The sequence below is a fragment of the Sceloporus occidentalis genome, unplaced genomic scaffold, assembly GCF_023333645.1.
Source record: "Sceloporus occidentalis isolate IW3139 unplaced genomic scaffold, rSceOcc1.0.p SCAF_50, whole genome shotgun sequence".
Lineage (NCBI taxonomy): Eukaryota > Metazoa > Chordata > Lepidosauria > Squamata > Phrynosomatidae > Sceloporus > Sceloporus occidentalis.
In genome coordinates this window covers 4,920,400-4,943,744 of record NW_028317030.1, presented here as the reverse complement: position 1 = coordinate 4,943,744, position 23,345 = coordinate 4,920,400, and the positions used below count along the sequence as shown (strand labels likewise).

General features: G+C 37.7%; 2 protein-coding genes across 2 annotated transcripts; one reads left to right on the top strand and one right to left on the bottom strand.

Moving 5' to 3' along the window:
* Positions 1–6,149: 6,149 nt before the first annotated feature.
* Positions 6,150–7,106, bottom strand: LOC149288698 (olfactory receptor 5AR1-like). Its single transcript, XM_089491404.1, has one exon. It carries the CDS (start codon positions 7,104–7,106, stop codon positions 6,150–6,152), a length of 957 nt encoding a protein of 318 aa, XP_089347530.1.
* Positions 7,107–18,020: 10,914 nt separating this feature from the next.
* Positions 18,021–19,368, top strand: LOC149288697 (olfactory receptor 5AR1-like). Its single transcript, XM_089491403.1, has 2 exons — positions 18,021–18,103; positions 18,534–19,368. Exons 1-2 carry the CDS (start codon positions 18,021–18,023, stop codon positions 19,366–19,368), a joined length of 918 nt encoding a protein of 305 aa, XP_089347529.1.
* Positions 19,369–23,345: the final 3,977 nt, after the last annotated feature.

Sequence of the window (23,345 nt, the reverse complement as noted above, 5' to 3'; positions counted from 1 at the left end):
GGGGCAGTAATTTGCTGCTCTGTTATACTGGGTGAGAGAGAAATGAAATATTCCCCAGAGTATGAAAAGTTTAATAAGCTAAACTTTGTACAAGAGTTGCCTATTACTAGTGAAAAAGTAGGCTGCTGTCAAGGGATTTAGTAAAATAAGCAATCTATATAATCATGAATTAGTATCTTGATTAGGTCATTACTTTATTATGAAATATTTATTACACAAGTATTTAAGTTCCACAGAATGGGAAAAGTTTAACACATCAATATTATGGAAAATTCCACCACAATCAGAATTTGCCCGAGCCCGTGAAGAGAGCCCGTGAAGACTGGCCATAGGGATGAGGGATAATGCCAAGTGGTCTGCCTTATTACTTACTTTTTATTTACATTGAATGGATTCTAAAGTAAGCATTGGTTCTGTTCTGTGTCCTATTCATGCATCCCCCGGGTATGACTACAGCTCTTAAATGGGGAGAGTGTGGATACAAAGCATCGCGTCCGCTGTCACTGGAAAGCACACACCAGCGAAGTTCTTCAGCCCTGGAACTCTAAATAAGGGGTTAAGCCCCAAGTAGGCACAAAACTGCATGATATTTAGAACAGTTAACTGACTGTCCATGCATAACTAAGGAGCCATCAGATAAGATGGTATAAGACTACAATTCAGATCAAATATTATTAGGTTTACATAAGGTAGTATGAAAAGAGGGTGGTCTTCAAAGGTAAATAATGGATACATTAGTATATGTAGAGGAAAAAATACATTTTAGGAAGATTCTTAATGTTAAGTTTTAGGGGGATTAGAGAAATTTACCCTTACCTGCCAAAAGTTAGGACCTATCACCTATCAGGTTTAAGAATACACGCCATAACTTACAAATGGGGATTCTCAGTAAAAAAAATTCGGCCGAACCCAACACATACAAAGATTTTTTTCCCCATGAAGACGAACATGAAGACAAACACGAAGAGTTGGCCAGCCCCCAAGTCTAATTGTTACAATTAAAAATGGCCTTACTATCGTGTAAACGAATATGAGCTTGCAAAACCACCGGGGCTGAATTGGCCATGAGACTACTTAAAACATAATTATCATGAAAAAGGCAATAACGCCGATTCAGTATGCTAATAAGTTGAGACAAACAGTTCTCAAAACTCATGCACATGGTACTAGAGTGTATAACCCTAATCATATTGCAGATACTTTGGCTACATTTCATGGCCATTTGTATAATTTGAAAAAGGATCCTTCAATCTTTCATCCACACGTTCAAGAAACACTATCTATACCTAAGATATCTCATGAAAATGGGGAACAAAAAAGCAAATTGACTACCAAAGAAGAGGTTAATAAATCTCTCAATCCTCATAAGGTACTTGGATCTGATTACCTCATGGTATCTCCAAATTACTGGAATAACTACTATTAGCTACCAAAATTAGTTAATAAATGGAAAAATAATCTGGGTCCATCATTTTCATAAGAAATACATATTTTATTAGATATAAAAACATGGAATATATGTCTCATTCTCTTCTAGATTCAGTGAATTTATGTGATAAACTCTGGGCTATCCACTATAGCCCTCAAAGAAACTGTTACTCTATATATGCCATTCTGCCCCCCAGATATGCCTTATACCCCCTATATGCCACTCTGCTGCTTAAAAAAACTCTTATATTCGAGCAGATACGGTATTTAATTCCTATTGTAAAAATGCTATGTATTATAGCTTTATTTTTTCCTTTAATTTTCCTAAACTTGACAGGTGATGTTACTCATTGTTATCCAGTAGTGTGTGTTTATTGCTTTCTGATACAGAAAAGTTTTCTTTGATATTGGATCCAGTTAATATTTTTTATTTCAATATTCATTAATTTATTTATTTTCCTCTACTGAAGCCAACCTAACACATTTTTTTGTGTATTTTCCTCAATGTCAAAAGTTTATTGGAAGTTACTATAGTCTACAAAATACAAAACTCAAGAAAAAAGTATTGGAAAAAAAAGTATACAATAATATAAGGAAAAAATATAAAAGATTGTTGTTACATTTTTTCTGAAGAAATCCAAACACATTTTGATATTTATTTAATATGTCACTACATCTCCATCAATCCAAGCTGTTTAGGATGTTTCAATGACCATCCTAATAATAGTTTCTTCAGAGTATCTTTAACTTCTTGGTTTTTCAGTGTGTATATAACAGGATTAAGGATCGGAATTAAGACAATGTATAGAAGAGCATAACATTTCTCCTGTTTAAAGGAATAGCTTGATGTGGGTTTCATGTACAAAGAAGTTAACGTTACATAAAAGACAGTAGCACAGGTCAGGTGGGAAATGCAGGTGGAAAATGTCTTTTTACGACCTTCTGACGATTGTATTTTAAAAAACGGAAGACACAATAAACAAGTAGGACAAAAAAGTCAGCAGGAAAGCAAGAACAGCAAATATTGCCCCTTCTACAATTGTTAACATCTCCACTGTAAAGTTGTCGCTGCATGAGATCTTCAGCAATGGTCGAAGACCACAATAAAAGTGATCAATAAGGTAGGATTCACAAAAAGACATTTTGGAAACGAGAATAGCATGTCCTGTAGGGTCCATGAAACCAATGATCCATGAAGCAGCTGCAAGTATAACAGTGTGTCGTAAACTCATGAAGATAAAGTAATGGAGGGGGTGACAAATTGCCACATATCGGTCATGACATTTTATTTATATTGAATGTGTTCTAATGTTAGCATTAAACAAGCTTAGAAAGTGATCAGTTTCTTCATTTAAATGGTGTTGCTGTAATGCCTCGATGATCGGCATCAAGGGCCATGTCTTTCCCCTCCCCGGGCCTGTCTTCAGCCACATACTGAATGGCAGCGGATGCCCGCTTTAACCCCTTCAATCCCAGGGGTTTTTGGTACCTCAAAGCCCAGAGCAATTTTGCCATTTTTGGGGTATGTCAGTTTAGCGATGATTCTCTTTTCCTATGAATAGTGTACCCATGTAAACTATATATTGTTTTTTCAAGGAGAGCTAGAGCTTTCGTTTGATACCATAGTTGGGTGATTAGCTGAAAATTTAGAATGAGAAATTTAGTAAAAACTAGCGAAGATTAGAAAAATAAACTAATTTTTTTTACATTTTCCCTCTGAATCCTCACAAAATTAGGTAAAGTGATGGAAAATCCCCTCCAAGTTTATCAATTCAGGTGTCCTGATTTCAGAAATACCTAATTTATATAGATTTTCCAGACTTTCCCAGCACCAGGGAGCGTTCTATTAGGTGTACAATTTTGTATAATTTTTATGCCTATGGCTTAACGGGTTTGGGGGTTGTGAACGGGGGCAGGAGGGTTATACTGGCTAGATGTTATGCTAGGGCAATGGGAAGTAAGGTTTTTTAATAATTTTTTTATTATCTTTTTTTATATATTTTTTTTTTAGGGACCTCCTGAACATGTCAGTGATGTCACAATGACATCACAGCCCACATTATAATTTTTTTTTGTATTATTTATATTAATATTTTAATGATTTATTTAATATTATTTTTAAATGAATAACCGTTTTTTTTTGTTCTGCTTTTCCCCTACAGGACGGGAGGGGGAGTGAGAGAGATGGTTTCTCACTCCCCTCCCCGCGATCCCCCTGCACCCCTGCACCTCACAGACCTGCATAGAGATTGCAGCGTCTCTGTGCCTCATCGGAGGGCAGGATATCCCCGCAGGGGATATCCTGTCCTCCGATGACCTTCCGGGTTACGTCAGCAGTGACGTAACCCGAAAGGGAATGCCCGATCGCGCGTTTGCAACTGCGCGATCGTGCGATCGGGCAGTTTACCGGTAACAGCTTACCGGCTTTCATGCCGGAAGCTGTTACGGGCGATCGGACAGCAGAAAGCCGGCAAAGCCGGCTTCTGCTGTCAGTGGGGAGTCCAGGCTGTCAAACGACAGCCTGGTCTCCCGTGCAGCGGCAGGGATGTGTCCCTGACGCTGCACGAAGGGCTGGACGTACCGGGACGTCCATAGGGGTTTCTTTGTGGGCGTTTTTTGGACGTCCCGGTACGTCTATAGGGGATTGAAGGGGTTAAGGAGGAGATCAAAATGTGGAGCTTTACCTCTCAAACAACCCGACGGTTGTGGAGGGTATCACTGTACTCAGTAGATGTTGCTGAATCCATATTGGGGTGTTGTTTGAGGTGATGTACACCAGGAGCTTCACACCTGAAGTACAATTTGTCAGAAAAAATTTGTCAGAAAAAAAATTAAAAAAAAATTACCGTATTTGCTCGATTATAAGACCAGGTTTTTTTTAGAGCATCGGGGTCATCTTATAATCAGACCTCATATAGGTCTGACTATGAGACTAAGATCCAGATCCCCCGCCAGGAGCGCCCATTTACAAGTATTATTATTATTATTATTAGTTGATTTTTATAACATCATTATATTCTGAAGCACTGTACTGTCCAATGGGTAAACCGAAACTACCATATTTGCTCGATTATATGACGAGTTTTTTTTCAGAGCAACTGTCAGAGAGAACAGTGCAGGAACTCTGATCTCGGACAGCCAGGGAAAGTCTGCCCGATGGACGCAGACAACCCCTGCAGCTAACTGCACCTCCTTCAGGCTGCAGCAGAAGTTGCCTACGCGAATCGCGCAGACGTCTACCCGCTGCCCGGACAACACACCGGGGAGTCAGAAGCATCTGTAAGTTTGGGGGGGGGGAGTGTTAAATGGGGGGCATAAGGCATTTCTGTAGGCAGAGTGCTCTATGAAATGCCTTTTAAGCCCCTTAATGCCACTCTGCCTTCAGAAATGCCTTTTAACCCTCTATATGCCACTCTTCTCCATAATATGCCTTTTAACCCCCTAAATGCCAGAGTGGCATATAGGGGTATAAGGCATTTCTGGAGGCAGAGTGGCACATAGGGGATCAAAAAGCATATCATGGGGCACAGTGGCATATAGAGGGTTAAAAGGCATATCACAGGGCACAGTGGCATTTAGAGGGTTAAAAGGCATATCGTGATGCACAGTGGCATATAGGGGGTATAAGGAATTTCTGGGGCAGATGTGCATAACTGGGGGGGCAGGTTGAAAAAAAAAAAAGGAAATAAAAACAAAATATTTTTATAGCTTTTATTTAAAAAAAAATAGTTTACATAGTTTACATGATTTAACATTTAATGGTTTCCAGAAACTCTAACCTCCTTTACCCCACAGGGGAGGGGGTGGTCACCAAGCAGTAATGGAAGTTTTGCGCTCTTGTGTTAAAGAAATTAAATAAATACAGACACACACATCCCCATCCATATTAATTCCCTTTCTCTGGATGCTCCAGACATAGATCACCCAGCCACAAGTCGGAGGCTTTTTCCGGGATACCAGGAGGCCATCCAATCCCTGCTGACAATAGACTAAAATAACATTGATGATATACAGTATAAACCTAAAATACCAGACACAGCCATCATAATCCTTTAGCACTCTCATCACTCCTGTATATATATATATATATATATATATATATATATATATATATATATATATATATATATATATATATATATATATATTGTAAGTTCCTACGGGAACAGGGCCCTTCCTTCCTCTTGTATCTGTATGTCAATTGCTGTATTGTTCTTGTTGTTATCTGTAAATTTTTCATCTTGTACAGCGCTGCGGAATCTGTTGGCGCTTTATAAATAAAGTATAATAATAATATATACATATATATATATATATAATTATATATATGACAAATTATATATATTTTTTCATTAACTGATTTATTGATGCAATTGAAACCATTTTGCTGTACACATTTGTTACCTAGCTTTTTATATTACCTTTTGTAATCGGTACTAAGGGAAGCTTTTAATTCTTTACATTAACTTTTTGTGTTGAATCGTGGAGTGTCACCATATATACTGGAGAAACTTACTTTGACGGATTGGGACTTTTAAGAATATTATTCAGTTTTAATTATATTTCCTATTTGGTATGGCATTTGTGGTAAAAAGTTAAGGTAAAAAGGTAAGGTATATATATATATATATATAAAAATTATATTACTTTACAAAATTAGATCCGAAAGATTATAAACTCTTCAAAAGACAAATACAATAATATGTTCAGGTTACATACATTTATTTATTTGATTCATGAGCAGTGAAACATAAATGTTTATTCATTAGTTTCGTTAAAGCATTTTTAACGTCCTGATTTTTCAGAGTGTATATTACAGGATTAAGGATTGGGATCATGATGATATATAAAAGAGCAAAGAACTTGTCCTGCTTAGGAGAAAAACTTGATGCGGGTCTCATGTACAAACAAAGTAAAGTTCCATAAAAGACAGTAACACACGTCAGATGAGAGGTGCAGGTGGAAAATGTTTTTTGCCGACCTTCTGACGATTGTATTTTCAGGACTGAGGAAAAAATAAATATATATGAGATAAATGTAAAGAAGAAAGCGGGAACACTGATTATTGCCCCTTGGATGTAGATTAACAATTCCACTTTGAAGGTGTCACTGCAGGAGATTTTCAGTAATAATGTAAGATCACAAATGATGTGGTCAAGAAGATGGGATTGACAAAATAAGTGTTTCGATATAAGGACAGGATATCCTGTAGGAACCAAAAAACCAAAGGTCCATGAACTGACTACAAGTATAGCAGTATGTCTCAAACTCATGAAGATAAAGTAATGAAGAGGATGACAAATCGCCACATATCGGTCATAAGCCATGGCTGTAAGAATAACGGCCTCAGTGAGTGCCAGAGATAAAAACAAATACATCTGAGTTAAACATCCTACAAAGGAAATGGTCTTATGTTGCGTTAGGAGAATATTTAAAATCTTCGGTAGAATATTTGTGATGTTACCAATATCTGTCAATGAAAGGTTTAGCAAAAAAATGTACATAGGAGTGTGGAGGTGGGAATCGCTCAAAATAACCACAAAAATAGTTAGGTTTCCTAAGAAAATGATAACATAGCAAAGAAGAAAGATTAAGAAAATTAGGGACTGGATTTCAGGGATGTCGGTCAAGCCTTGGATAACGAATCCTGTGATATTCTGCTTATCTTCTGATTTCATGTTCGTTTAGTATCTCTAGGGGGAAAATACTATTTAGTTTTATAAAAATAAAACGTAAATAATATTACACACACATTCTCTCTTCCATGTGTATGTAACATATTGGTGTACATTTCAATGAAAGGTTTATTCAGCAAGTTGAAACCGGTTAACTTTTAGATTGTAGGATAATTTGAGCACTCCTTACTTTTTGTTTATTCCACATTCTTATGTTACTTCTTGTAGTGTCCTGTTTGACGTCAATAAATAAATCAATTAATAATAATAATAATAATAAAAATAACTTCCTGACTGTTGAGTTCTCTCATCAGCTAAACTGTTATATGACGGCCAGCTCATACATTATGTGATCATTGGGGCTGTCGCTTTATAACATATTATGTCAGTTTGTTAAAATCAAAGTCCACCTGCTGACTCAATAAGTGTATTTATTTATTGAAGATTGTCTCTATTTTCATTATAGTGCCTGAAAAACAGTAGCTGCTTTTCCTTTACCCAGCTTCACAGATACAGATTATTTAAACTATACCATCAATGTTATCCTTTTCAATATTCCAATGTATTGAATAAAAAATGCTAATTTCCATGCTTCGTATAAGATGTCTGTTTTTGAGCTGTAGCGATTGTATTTATAGAAAATTACTAATTTTGTAACGCAAATTACTTTTTAAAAAAAAATAAATAACGATCCAGCTATTATTAATGTATACCTTGTTGACTATTGTATTTTTTTTTGGGGGGGTGCTGCCACTAATTGCATTATCATAAAAAATGCAAATGATGATGATTTCATTTGGCAAAATGTAAATTGATATTTTGACCACTAAACAGATAATATATAATACAGGGGAAAAAAACTTCATCATCAATCAGTAATGCTACTAAAACTATATAATGAGCCTTAAGTGAATACCAATTAGGAAAATAAATGAAACTATCATTAGTTTCATGTAGGTTTTTAAGGATATTTTACATTTAGATTTTCCTTTCATTTATTGTAACCCTGTATAGGTTGGTAAATATTTAATTTAGTGTTAGAAAAGGTAATCTGTCTAAAAACATCATTTTATTTACATTTAACACATTAATGGCAGTCCTTTCAAATTCCACATCTGATTTCTGTTTAATGAACAAAATCATATAATAAGCAAGTCCTTACCATAAATAGAAGAAAAATGACATTTTACATCCATGGAATGTCTTCTTCAGGTTTAATGCCTATGCCTATTTCATTACCAGATATTGCTTTTGTTTGAAAAATGAATGGAAACACGGGCTACTTGACAAGAAAAGGCAAGCGCTCAGAGCTGGCACTAACGTGTTGCCTTTTTATGGTGTGTGACAGAGCTATGCAATCCCCCAGAGCATGAAAGATTTGAAAAGTAAAATTGTGTGTGAGTCAGTAATGGAACAGGTACTGCTTCATTATAATAATATTAAGTACTATCAAGTACTAAGTGATAGACATGCATTTCAATTCATACATATTGCAGATTTACAGAATTATGGCAAATTCCGCTATTGGTAAGAATCCATGAAAACAAGGGCAGCCCCCCACAAAGTGGACAAAAAATCAGCAAAACGTTTTTATCTGAAATTTCCCTCACACTCTCATTCTCATTCGCTCTCTCACGCACTCTAAATGTTTCCCTACCGTCTCTCCAAAGCGCTTCCACTTCTGCCCACCACTCTCGCTTCTGCCGACCAGTTAAGCATTTTCTTGTTCTTCATATTCTATTTTACCTTTTACCTTCTTTTTTCTATCTTCATTTGAATCTCCCTGGACATAACCTGGTCCGAAAGTCTGTTAAAATGGCGGCACTTCTGGTGACGCCCTCTTGCCTAATCCTACAACTGGAGGGGGGCATTACCAGAAGCGCCATGATCTTTGCACCAGGTTATATCCAATACTTCAGTTGGGTAAGAGGACATAACTGAAAGCAATTCAATTTTGCCCTAAGGTCACCGGAAGCGCCGCCATTTTGGAGTAAATTTGCACCAGGTTATGTCCGCGGAGATGTGGACGAAGATAGAAGATAACAGAGAGAAGATGACAGTGAGAATATAGAAAACCGAAAAATTAGTCCAAATCATTTTTGGCACAAAATTGAGCATCATTGTAGATGATATCTTATTGTCTTTTTAAAGCCTGTTGATATTTCTGCCTGCCCTGCAGGAAGTCCTCATTTCATATGCCAACCAGCATAAGACACAACCCTGGCATATAGACTAGGTGACAGAATGAGACTCTGGCAGTTTTTTTCACTATGACCGGGGTAAGATTTTGTTGACTTTTTTTGGAATCAAGGTTTCTAAAGCCATAGTAGCATTGATAAACCTTACATTTGGATAGTATCCTGTGGACACTTAACTTTAGTCTTCTACTGAAGTTTACACTATCAAAACATAAAAAAAAGTATGTTAAAATATCCAAACTTCCCTTGGATTGCCCCCTTGCCTACTTTAAAAATTCCAATTAAACATATTTCTCATATGAACTGGAAACTGTGGGCATAAGCCCTTTTAGTAGGGCTATTTTTGTCTCATCCATGGAGGATGTAATATTACACCCCTACAAAACAGTCCCAGAAGGACAATGACCTTATATTTTGGTCTCCGCTTCTTTCAATGATCGCGATGTAATGATGATTATAAGGTTGGGAGATTTATTTAACAAAAAACAACCTTATGTGTATTAGAATTATTATCTTTTTTTTATATAGCGCCAACAATTTACACAGCTCTTCATACAATAAATATATTCAAGGGGTCTGGCAAAACTAGAACTGTCAGACTAAGAAAGCAGATACATAAAGTAAGAAGGGCCCTGCTTGCAAGCTTACAATCTAGAAGGAATAGGGAACAGAAACATAAGGAATATGGAAAGGGAGAAATAGTGCCGTAGATGGATGTAGGAACAGAGAGAAACATGTGGGGTGACCAGGAGAGAAAGGGAAGTAAAGGATAGAAAGAAGGATGAAGAAAATATTGGACTTGTCAAATTGAGCTGAGTGGGCAGTGAAGGTATGCTAAGGGTTAAGATACTGGTTAAGATATTAAAGGGTAAATGGATCAGGAAAAAAAAACCTGCCTCTATGTTAAGACAGAGAATGGAGAACAGAGAATGTCACATGGATCAAAAATGTCAATACTGGATACACAGGGGCAAAAAGTTAACTTAAAACAGAAACAGTAAAATAATAATATATATAAACAGTTATAGATTAATATGGAGATATCCTAGTCCATTCTATATGCCCTTTTTTGCAGAAGTGTCTTGCTGGCTTGTTCCACACAAATGATATATCCTTCTTTTCAGAAAAAAATAAGGATTTTCATTTGAAACCATAGAAACATGCAAAAAGTATAATTGTTAGTGCAAGGATGTACAAAAACCTATACAAAATGTAGAAGTCCATATTTTTTTTAATATCTAAGAAGCCACATCGATCTCTTACATAGTACCCAATAGGTCAATATTTTTAACGCTTAAGGGGTTTGAGGCTAGTAAATGGGGGCAGTTGGTTATACTTTTTATTTATTTATGTTAATTTTCATTAACAAAATATATATGTTTTTTTCCCTTCATGGGAAAAGGGAAAAACGTTGTTTCACATTCTCTTCCCTGTGATTCCCCCTGCACTGATCACACTGTGATCAGCTAGCAAGTCTCCATTTACTTGCATTGCTGATCGCAATGTGTGTGATCAGCCAGCAGGAGAGACAGACCCTGCAGGGGATATCTTATCTTGTGACCTTCTAGTGGACATCAGTGATGATAGTGGATTTGCTTAACAAAAATAAACTTTTTATTCTTTACAAATATATATATTTTTGGACTTTTTTTACATGTTACTAATCATAATGTGATTTGTGAAGTAAGTAAAAAAAACGCTGTTTGAATTTAGGAGGCTTTTAAAGCATACGTCCGCCACGCGATATTGTATATGACACAAGTGGACGCCCCGGGGAGGGACCACACGGGGGCCCTGGAGCACATTTCAGCATTGCTGAATGCTTTAACATCAAGGCTTTACAGCAATACCATTTGACCGAAAAAAGCGTCCTTTGGGCACATCATTGTGGTTAACTAATCTTTTTTTCTTGACGCGCCTGGCACGTCATTGGTCATTAAGGGGTTATTAATTATGACCTGGGGTTTGGGTCTTATAGTTGCTGTGGGACGTGTCGTCCAAATATCAAAGATGTCCATTTGTGCTTCCAATAGACCACATTTTCTGTGATTTTTCAGAAATAATGTAGCTCTCACTGACACATTCTATGTGGAAATGCTAATGTTTTCATTTCTAAAATTGTGCATTCTCCGGGGACCTCATTTCTCTTTCATACAGTATAAAGTGCAGCACATTGCTGCCGCTTCTCAGATCCTCTCCCCTGCCTGTATCAGAAAATGTATTTTCCTGGGCATCGCAGAGACAAATCAGATCTGCCACTAGCATTATAGCTGGCCTTATAAAGAGGTATGTCATGTGTATGCAATCTTTATATTACTTACATTGAAATTCTTAAGACCACTCTCTGTTTTTCTGAGTTTGTAATACCGGTCAAACTATATATTACTATTACTGTGTGCTTTTTTTTATTTTTAAAGAAAATAATAATCTGGCTTAATCCTCTAACAGATAATTTAAGAATTGAGAACGTGAGGGGTACATACATATGAAGATTTGTCTTCTTGCGCAATTAGTGTGGTTTACAAAAGAGTAGTTTACATGTATTCAATGTCAATTTTATTGGGTTTATCAGATGCATTTCTGTATAATTAAGCTAATTTTCTGCATTCAGATGTTGCTCTATTGTACTGATCTGAGGTCAGCATTTTAGATGACAAGCATTAGTAACCTTTGGCAGAAACTACTGAGGCAGCCCTGAATAATGAATTATTAACCCCTTAAGGACAATGGGCGGTCCCTAAACCCATTGAAAACAATGCATTTTGAGCCCGTACGGGCTTTGTCATTAAGGGGTTAAATCAGAGAGACTACTCTCAAGCATTCTGTCCACATTAAATATGCATTATACACGGCCAGCTGATGCTTTTTTTGCTACCTGCAAACTGCCAGATTTCAATACTATATTAAATATTCTCGATTAGAACGTGTTAGTGCAGTTCCTCACCTTAACTCCTTAACGAGAAAGGGCGGTCCCTAAACCCAGTGAACACAATGCATTTTGAGCCTGTACAGGCTTTGTCATTAAGGGGTTAAAATATAATAGTGTTGTTATTATTATCAGCAGGTAAGCAAACATGGAATTGTACCGTCTTATTACACTATAGACACGGTATGATACATATATTATATGTGCATTTAATATTTCTTTAATCGAGATATACATTTCATCATAGAACATATGAAATATAAATGGAATCAGAAGGAAAGCAGAATGTGACAGAGTTTACAATCCAAGGCTTGAGTGATGCTCCTGAAAGTCGGTTCACGTTTTTTATGATCTTTTTCCTCTGCTATGTTCTCATTATCATTTGGAATGAAGCCATATTTGTTGTTATATTGCTGGACCCGCACCTTCACACCCCTATGTATATTTTTTTAATGAATCTTTCATTCTTTGACGTTGCGAATGTCTCAAACATCCTTCCCAAACTGTTAAATATCCTCCTTACGAAGCACACGGCCGTTTCATTTGCTGGATGTATAACTCAGATGTATCTCTTTTTAGCTTTGACCTTTAGTGAAGTTATCCTGTTTGCAGCTATGGCATATGACCGGTACGTGGCGATCTGTCACCCGCTCCACTACTTTATTCTGATGAGCCTCAAACGCTGTGCTTTGTTAATCATTATATCATGGAGTTTGGGTTTTATAGATACTGTGGGACATGCGGTCCAGGTATCAAAGATGTCCTTTTGTGCTTCCCATGTAATAAACCACATTTTCTGTGATATTGCAGCGTTAATGAAGCTCTCCTGCAGCGGCACCTTCTTTGTGGAAATGCTAACTTTTGTGGAAGGGACGTGTTTTTCAGTTCCTGCATTCCTTCTCACATTAACCTCTTATGTATTTATTATTTCCTCTGTCCTAAAAATAAAGTCAGCAGCCGGACAACGTAAAGCATTCTCTACCTGCTCCTCTCATCTGATCTGTGTTAGTATTTTTTATGGTACTATTTTATGTTTGTATTTGAGACCCACGTCAAGTTATTCGCCAAAGCAGGACAAATATTTTTCTCTCCTTTATGTTGTCTTAGTTCCGATTCTAAATCCTCTTGTCTATACGCTGAAAAATCAAGAAGTTAAAAATGCTTTAAAGAAAATCAAGGACGTTATTGTTTTTCATAAAAATATAAACATGCATATTAATTGTTTTCCAAGTGGGGCAACAACCAATAAATAAGACAATTTATGTAGCATTTTAGAGTAAACATATTTTAGCATTCTTTGCAAATTAAATTAAGTAAATTATCAACTTTGGATCAGTGGGTGCCTTAATTGCTTTCACTAGCATAAGCAACATAAAATCCTCAATATTACTTATAAAAAAAATATTAAGGGTTTTTTTAGGAATATGAAATTCAGATGAATTAGCGGGCAAGATAATCAATTGATTTGGGCAACTTATAATATTGGATGGAATGGTTCCATTGTGACTGTGATACATTAGCTCTTCTGGCCGGAGCCAAGAATAAAATGAAGTTTACAGTCCAAAATATTGGTTATCAGGTTTCTGCCCCAGAACTCTTACCAATACACAAAAATATATTTTTTGACTTTTTGTAAAGTAACTATGAAATTGGAGTGTTTCTACTATCTGGACTGGAAGTGTGTGAAATAAGTTACATGGTTGATTCTGGGTTATTTTACTGGTATTAAAAGGATACAAAGGATACCATCCATCATCCCACTAGCCCAAAATACCTGCTGCAGATAAAATCTTTGGCTTGCGCTTAAATATAAAATATAAAAGAAAGGTAGTATAGTATAGTATGTTAATGCCAAAGGACCCAAATGAAAAAAAATAAAAAAAAATGCACCCACAAATATTGAGATTTTTAAATCCAGGCATTCAAAAAATATTTGTAATGTGTTTTTTTTAATCAGTAGTTTGTAGAATTTAATCAACGGTGTATTTTCTTGAAATTGAAGCCAGGTATAGTGGACGCACAAAAGGAGGAGGTAGTCAATATAATAAAAGTGTTCAAGACTTTTACTAAAACAATATATAGCATCCGCTTGTATAAAATAAAAAGTTAAACATATGTCACTTAGCCTCTCCTGAGAAACTCCAAAAGTCTCTCATCCGCTTTTAAAATCGGAGCTTCGGCATCTTTCAGCGATGTATGTTATCCCGTGTGTTCCGGGTATATTTTGGCTCTTCCTCTTTGCGTTCCTTACATGTAATGCATTTTAATTATATGACTCCTGGGCCCGGTCACAACAGGGTTAATTATCTAAGTATAGTTATATAACTTGTAACTTAGGCGTCAGACCTCAACACGTACAGTTCATTATGCCGAATAGATAAGAAAACTCACAAGCACGTAAGAACAACATGGCGATGGATCTCTGTTTAAAATGGCTGGCCAGCAACATAGAATAGAGGGCCAGCCTGCGTCACAGAACAGAAGCCATGGAAGATTCTGGAAAGTCCCCACAACGGCTATAAAAACTCAAGGCCGTGACCACAGATTGTGAAGCCTCACCTGCGGTTTTGGGGAGACATGCACGGACAGCCCAGGATGGATCCAGGGATCCTTGCGTCCGAGACAAGTGGCTCTTCAAAAAGACTGTTCTGAGGGGTTTCCCAGCCCCTGCTGAGTTGCGAGTTCATCAGCTAGAGGAGTTATAAATACTTAGCTTTTTAAGTCTTTTTTGAACTCTGATCAAGTTCAGGCATTTACAGAAAGCCCCAGACGAGAGCATGGAGCAAGAGGGGCGCATGACTGAGGGGACGTCAGGCAGCCCTCTCCCCCTCCCGTTTTCCTGTTTTGCAGAAAAATCTGCCGAGTCATGCTCGGGGGGCTGTCAGTCAATGTTGATTGACGGCCCTGAGCTGACAATGATAGGTGGGCATCATCCTACTGTGCTTAGGGGTGAGTGTCACTATATATATGGGAGCCCACCCCATTTAGGTCACTTTTTCAAATTGACCTGGAAAGCTTTCCCTCCCTCCCACCCCTCTTTTTTTTTTGTTCCTTGGCAGTTGGTTATCAAGCTGGCATAGCGCAAGGGTTAACCACCTTAGGTGCGGTTTGACCCGTGGTGCACAGGCCCTCGGCCTAAGTGCAGCACACTCCTTGGGCTTGTGCCTTGGTGAATCCTAGCCGTAACAATGGCTGCCGTGCAGGGGACGCCGGTGGTCTCTACGTTTTTTACGGTTTTATGCCTGTGCCAGCCGGGTCGGTAGTTTCAGTCGTTGTTTACAATTTAGGGTTACGATTTGTAGCCTTTAGATTTGGTTTACAATTGTTAGTTTTAAGGCTTGCACGTGCCACCAGTAAGGCGGGTGGTGCGGCACGTGCATCGCTATATTATATATTATGTTTATATCGTGTTTACAAATAAAGTTCATTTTACTATGAATAAAGTTATTTATACCTGTGTCACGGTGTGGAAGGCGTAAAGCGGACTGCACCGTGGCCTTATTTTTCCATAGTTGACTTATAATAAAACATTATATTATTTACTTTGTGTTTGTGTATTCATTTTGGGGGGGGTTAAAGAGGGCGACGCATTGGCGCTACCTCAGTCATGTTATTTAAGTGTAACCAGCGCGTGCACAGAGTACTTTTACATTTAAACTGTTAGCTTGGAGCCAGCGATTCTGACTCTTGCTGACAGGGGAGACTGCAGGTTGTCTTAAAGCAAAGACCATAGGGCGTACTATTACATCCTCATGATTACCTACCACATGATCCTTAGGAAGCAGTAGTACACGTGGTCTCGCACACATTAATTTACACCGCTATTGCAAAATGTTTTTTTTTTCTTTGTAGTAATGAGTACTGGGAGTTATTAGATGCCCCCAAGTGACAGTACCTGCTCTCGCATTATTGACTCTCATACACAGTTTTACATCTCAAAATGTGCATCCTATAAGGCAGGGGAGGGCTTAATTTCTCTGTAATACAGTATATAAGAGCATAATGTTACTGCCACTTCTCAGACCCTTTCCTTTGCCTGTATCAGAGACTGTATTTTCCTGGGCACCGCAGAGAGAGATCAGATCTGCCACTAACATTAAAACTTATAAAAAGGTATGTAATGTATATGCCATCTTTATGTTACTTGCATTTAAATTATTTCTGCTTTAATAACTCACATGCTGGCCAGGGTTCTATGGAGTTAAAATGTACTGGGTATTGTTCATGTTTTTTTATATAAAAATACCAGTTTGGCTTAAGCTGCCTAACAGATAATGTAAGGATTGGTACATAGATATGAAGCTTTGTTTTCCAGTGCTGTAGTTGTGGTTTAAGGATGTGAGCCTTTGTTTCAGCAATAGGGAAATGCTATGTTTGTGATGTAAGGAATCTCTACTTTACTGAGCAGGTGGTAGATAAATGGAACAGACTTCCATCAGAAGTGGTAGAGCATAATACAGTAAGGGACTTTAAACATGCATGGGATAGACCCAAAGCTATCCTGAATCTAAGACAAGATCAAGGACTGATTAAGACCAGAGTGTTGCATCAGGAAAAATGGGCAGATTAACTGAGCCGAATGCTTCTTATCTGCCGTCACATTCTGTGTTTCTAAGCAGATGTATTCCTGTAACATTAAGCTAATGCAATACATACAGATGCAGCAGGATGCTTCATTGTACTGTATGCGTTTAATTACGAAGAATTAACATGGTTAAAGCTCTATACTTAGCAAGATTATATATAGGACCATATACAGGGGGTCGTTGAAGAGAACAGGAATGTTAAGGAAGAAAATACATAATGCTAAATAAAGAAAATAGAATTTTCTGATAACAATTTATGACAATTATTTATTTATTCTTGAAATTATTTGACATCATGTTTTTATTTATTTTTTTATAAGTTTATTTTTCATATATAAAAAATACATAAATAGCAATCAAAAACATTCATTTGATAAAATCCCAAAAATATGCAAGGGTCCAATATATATACATATATTGATTTATAAGGAATATTGCCCTAATATCCTTAGGATAATATTGAACTATTTTATATAGCATTCATAACAGCCAGTCAGCAAGCGAGGGAGAACCCAAAAATCAAAAGAAGGAATAAATCCTTATAGACTTGGCAAGGCAATATAGCTAAGTTTAAGTTCATCATGTTTAATGTTGTCCTTTTTCATGTTTCTTCTACATTTATTAAATTCTAAATTTATTATTTAATTACTATTGTAGTTATTCCTTTTTTCCAATTTATCATTTGATTGTTTGCTTCCCAAAATCATCATGTTTTGTCACCATGCTTCCTAAGTTACATGCATCATGCAATACTAAATGTTTTCACTTTTAAAGCAACCAAAGAGTGCACTTTAACATTAATTTAACTGACTATTTTTAAGAGACTCTCTAATTACCAGTAAAGTGTATTGTAAATGCAATCTGTGTATTCCTCGTCTAAACCAAACCATTACCATTCAAAAACAGAAATCACAATTTTAAAGGGCTAGAAAATAATTAATAAGCTGTATAAAACTTGTCTCTGTTTTAGTGAATAAAAAACCAACATATTTTTTAGACGAGTAAGTCGTTTATTGATGCCTTTTTTGTTTTGTTGTTGAACAATAAAAAAAAAGACTTTCCGGATTATGATCTTTAACAAAATCTTCCAAGCATTCTCTATAGAGGAATATATAATTACATTGAAAATACTTTATTGGCTGACCTTGGGATTCTCAGAAAAGTTCAACATTTCAATAACAAGAATGAGTAAGCTCATCCTGCACGAATGATTAAATCAAGCCATCGTCTGATGACAATACCTATGCATTATACAGGGGCAGCTCAGTCCTTTTTGGTCCTCCACAAAGCGTAAGTAATATCAGTGGGATGAAATGTACAACCTACCCGCAAACTCTTACAAACTGCCAAGTTAGTGAATAAACTCAATGCAAAAGACAAAGAAACACACACATTTCAACACTCTGCCCTGTATAAACATTCTTGATTAGAATTTATTAGTAAGAGGCAGTTCCTCATATGAAAATATTATAATAATGATATAATTTGCAATCAACAGACATCGCACTGCATTGTTACGCTGTAGACACTGTATGATAAGTTTGTTGTATGTGGCTATGCATGTATGTAATATTTCTTTAATCAAACAAATATTTTATTGTAGGAAATACTACATAAAAATGGAACCAGAAGGAAAACTGAATTAGACAGATTTTTCAATACAAGGCTTGAGTGATGTTCCCGAAACCCAGTTTGCCATTTTCTTGATCTTTTTGCTCAGCTATGTCATCATTATCATTGGGAATAAAACTATATTTTTGGTAATACTGTCAGACCCTCACCTTTACACTCCTATGTATATTTTCTTAATGAACCTTTCATTCATTGATATTGCCAATACCTCGAATATCCTTCCAAATTTGTTATATATTCACCTTACAAAGCATACGGCCATTTCGTTTGCAGGATGTATAACTCAGATGTATTTATTTCTATCCCTGACTCTTAGTGAAATAGTTCTATTTGCAGCTATGGCATATGACCGGTACGTGGCGATCTGTCACCCGCTCCACTACTTTATACTGATGAGCCTCAAACGCTGTGCTTTGTTAATCATTGCGTCATGGAGTTTGGGTTTTATTGACACTGTGGAACATGCGGTCCAGATATCAAAGATGTCCTTTTGTGCTTCCCATGCAATAAACCACATTTTCTGTGATATCGAAGCGTTAATGAAGCTCTCCTGCAGCGGCACCTTCCTTGTGGAAAGGCTAAACTTTATTAAAGGGACATGTTTTTCCGTTTCTGCATTCTTTTTAACATTAACCTCTTATGTATTTATTATTTCCTCTGTCCTAAAAATAAAATCAGCAGCCGGACAACATAAAGCGTTCTCTACCTGCTCCTCTCATCTGATCTGCGTTAGTATTTTTTATGGAGCTATTTTGTGTTTGTATATGAGACCCACGTCAAGTTATTCGCCAAAGCAGGACAAATATTTTTCTCTCCTTTATGTGGTCTTAGTTCCGATTCTAAATCCTCTTGTCTATACGCTGAAAAATCAAGAAGTTAAAAATGCTTTTAAGAAACTTAAGGACATTATGGTTTGTTCATGAAAACATCAATGTTCATATTTACCCTTACTTCAAACGTTAAAACTACCAATAAATAAATATACTTTAGCATGCTTTGTAACTTGGTTTAAATAAATGATCAGCTTTGATCATATTTGATTCAGATGAGTTGCATCTTGATTATTACTTGATTCATATTATAGAATAATATTGGATTTCCTGTCCCAAAACTCATGAGATGAACTGAGACATACATTAACTTTGACTTTTTCAGGACTAATTTGTATGGCTACCCCAGGACTCTTATTAACCAAGGGAGGGAGGGGGTTATGACGGACCCTGCCATGTGTGGTGGGCCCGGGTTCATTAAACCTAATGGTGGGTATTTTGCCTATATACCCTCCTTTTCCTTTTTCCCTTTTCCCACGCTGAGGCAGATGGGGGGGGGGGGGTGTTTATTAGTATTAAAAAAAAAACACCCCAGAATTCGTAAAAATCTCCAAAAATGAGGCCACGAAATGGATGAAAATTTGCGGGCTCTTTCACTTCTACTTTATATACTGCACTAAGATGTTTTTATTGTTATTAAAGTGCCATGTGATAATCAAGGAATTGAAAGATAAATGTTGTGTTATACCACCCAGGTTTATTTAATTACACCCCGATTCATGCACGAGGTCTGGAAAGGGGGGGGGGCGATTATCCCGCTTTCGGCTAGTAGGATTTCCTATATAAATGTATTTTGGTGGGTGGATGATGTTTTGTTAGGAAATTTTGTAAAAGTTTAAGATGAGGACATGCGAGGTTTAGTTCAACCCTCATCTGAAACTCAAAAAATGTAGTTGTTTAGTCAAAGGCCCTGACATGCCCTTGCAAATAACTCACATGTTTTTTTTTACAAGTCTAGTTAGCAGCTGATCTATTGTGAGATATTGGTGAAATTTTGACCCATTTCACCATTTTTAAGAAGAACAATCCGGTTCCCAACAAAGTACTCTGACTCTCTCTATAGACAGATGTTTTTTTTGCAGGGAGAACACTGTTTTCTAATAGCCTAATGTACCCTTTGACGGTAGAAGCTGCGTAACTGGCTCCTTACTGTTGGATACGTTGTAACAGAACTCACAAGGAGAACATGGCTGTCCATAGACTACTTAGTATGTAGCATTGTAACAACAGTGTAACAATTCACCCAGTATAGCTATGAACTAACCTCTCTGCATTTTAAGCATGTTCCTGTGTTCCTGTGTGTAGATAAATCCTGATAATGAAAAAACCCCATGTGTTATTAACCTCTTAAGTGCTGGAATGTAAAACTTGCATTTGTTAGTTGTTGACCTCTTGCATGCCAAAGTGCATCTTTTTATATGTATATGTAGGTTTTTTCTTTAATGCTCGAGAGCAAAACATGTGAGCACTGGTGTAACTACAGGGGTAGCTGCGACGGGGCCCGCGCACTTAGGGGGTTCGGTGTGACCCCTTGTTTCTGTCTCCTCATACAGACTCAAAACTGTTTATAAAGGGCCCTCCTGAAGTCGATTGGTGCCGTCCAGGTCAAAAGGACCCTTTCTAAACAATTTTAATCGGCCTGGGGAGACAGGAACGGATCGTGGGCCACGTGATGTGACTTCTGTGGGAGACCGCCCGGATCCTGCCAGAAGGCCAGGGCCCAGTGGTCCCCCTTGAACTTCTGTGGGGGACCGTCCGGATCTTGCCAGAAGGCCAGGGCCCAGAAATCCCCCTTGAACTTCTGTGGGGGACCGCTTGGATCCCGCCAAAAGGCCAGGGCCCAGAGATCCCCCTTGAACCTCTGTGGGGGACGGCTTGGATCCCGGCAAAAGGCCAGGGCCTAGAGGTCCCCCTTTAACTTCTGTGGGGTACTGTCTGGAAGGCCAGGGCCCAGTGGTCCCCCTTGAACTTCTGTGGGGGACCGTCCGGATCTTGCCAGAAGGCCAGGGCCCAGAAATCCCCCTTGAACTTCTGTGGGGTACTGTCTGGATCCTGCCAAAATGCCAGGGCCCAGAGATCCCCCTTGAACTTCTGTGGGGGACGGCTTGGATTCTGCCAGAAGGCCAGAGCCCAGCAGTCCCCCTTGATCTGTGCATACTTAAAATGCAAAAGTTCTGATATTTTGTTTTGTCAAATAACATTAAAGCCTGGCTGCTTCATCTTTAATGGGACTCATCAGCATTAGATTGTGATACCAGCTTCATACACGAGGCTTGGGGTAGCCAAGAAATACCATTACATAAGTTATGGTGGGTAAAGGTGATGGGAAACCCTTCCACTAAAATTAAAGTGGTAGTAGAAGTATTATTATACACTGATCTACAGACACCAGACAAGCCAGAAAGCTTGTTTTTCTTTAGAAATCTCATGGTTCTGCCACAACCACAAGGGATTCTGGGTAGGCACATGCAAATAAGGTCAATAATTATCACCTTTTACCTCTATAGCCACTTTATACATGGATTCCTTGAAAGGAATTGCCCACTGTACAGGACTTTTTTCTTTTTTTTATACCACTCAGTCATATCGCACATCTGCCCACTGTACAGGACAGCCTTTAGACAAAACTCGGGAAGAGGTGCGATAGCCAGATCACCGCTCATGGACAGCTGTTTTGCCCTTAATGGGACTCGTCATTAATAATTGAGGCTTGGGGTAGCCAAGAAATATCATCACATAAGGTATAGTGGGTAAAGGTGAAGGATAACCTTCCGTTTAAATTTAAGGGATAGTAGAAGTATTATTAAACACTCATCTACAGACAACAGACGAACCAGAAATCTCATGGCGCTGCTACAACCACAAAGGAATCTGGGTAGGTGCATGCAAATAAGGTTTACAATTATCACCTTTGCCTCTATATCCACTTTATAAATGGATCCCTTGAAAGTAATTGCCTGCTGTACAGGACAGCCTTTAGACGAAACTCAAAAAGAGCCACAATAGCCAGATCACTACTCATAGACGGTTGTTTCGTCATTAATGGGAGTCATCAGCATGAGGTTGTGATACTGGCTTAATACCTAAGGCTTGGGCAAAAGGTGATAATTATTGACCTGATTTGCATATACCTACTCAGAATCACTTGTGGTTGCAGCAGCAGCATGAGATTTCTGAGAGAAAAATAAACCATCTGGTTTCTGTACATGAGTGTTTAATTATGCTTTTACTACTCTTATATAACTTTAAGAAACAATTAAGCATGGAGTAGTCAAGAAACAACATTACATAAGTTATAGTGGGTAAAGGGAATGGAAAACCCTTCCACTAAAATTAAAGGGGTAGTACAAGTATTATTAAACACTCATCTACAGACACCAGACAAGCCAGAAGGCTTGTTTTTCCCTCAGAAATCTCATGGTACTGCCACAACCACAAGGGATTCTGGGTAGGTGCAGGCAAATGAGGTTAACAATTATCACCTTTGCCTCTATATCTACTTTATACATGGATCCCTTGAAAGTAATTGCCCGCTGTACAGGACGGCCTTTAGACAAAACTCAGGAAGAGATGCAATAGCAAGATCACCGCTCATGGATGGCTGTTTCATCCTTAATAGGACTCGTCAGCATGAGGTTGTGATACTGGCTTTATACTTGTGGCATGGGGTAGCCAAGAAATACCATTACATAAGTTATAATAAGGTTAATAATTATCACCTTTTGCCTCTATATCCACTTTATACATGGATCCCTTGAAAGTAATTTCAAGGGCAGCCTTTAGACAAAACTCGAGAAGAGGTGCAATACCCAGATCACCACCCATGGACAGCTGTTTCGTCCTTAATGGGACTCGTCAGCATGAGGCTGTGATACTGGCTTAATACTTGGAGGCTTGGGGAAAAGGTGATAATTATTGACCTTATTTGCATGCGCCTACCCAGAATCCCTTGTGGTTGAGGCAGCACCCTTAGATTTCTGACGGAAAAACAAGCTGTCTGGGGTCTGTAGATGAGTGTTTAATAATGCTTCTACTACCCCTATATAAGTTCAAGAAACAAATAAATGTTT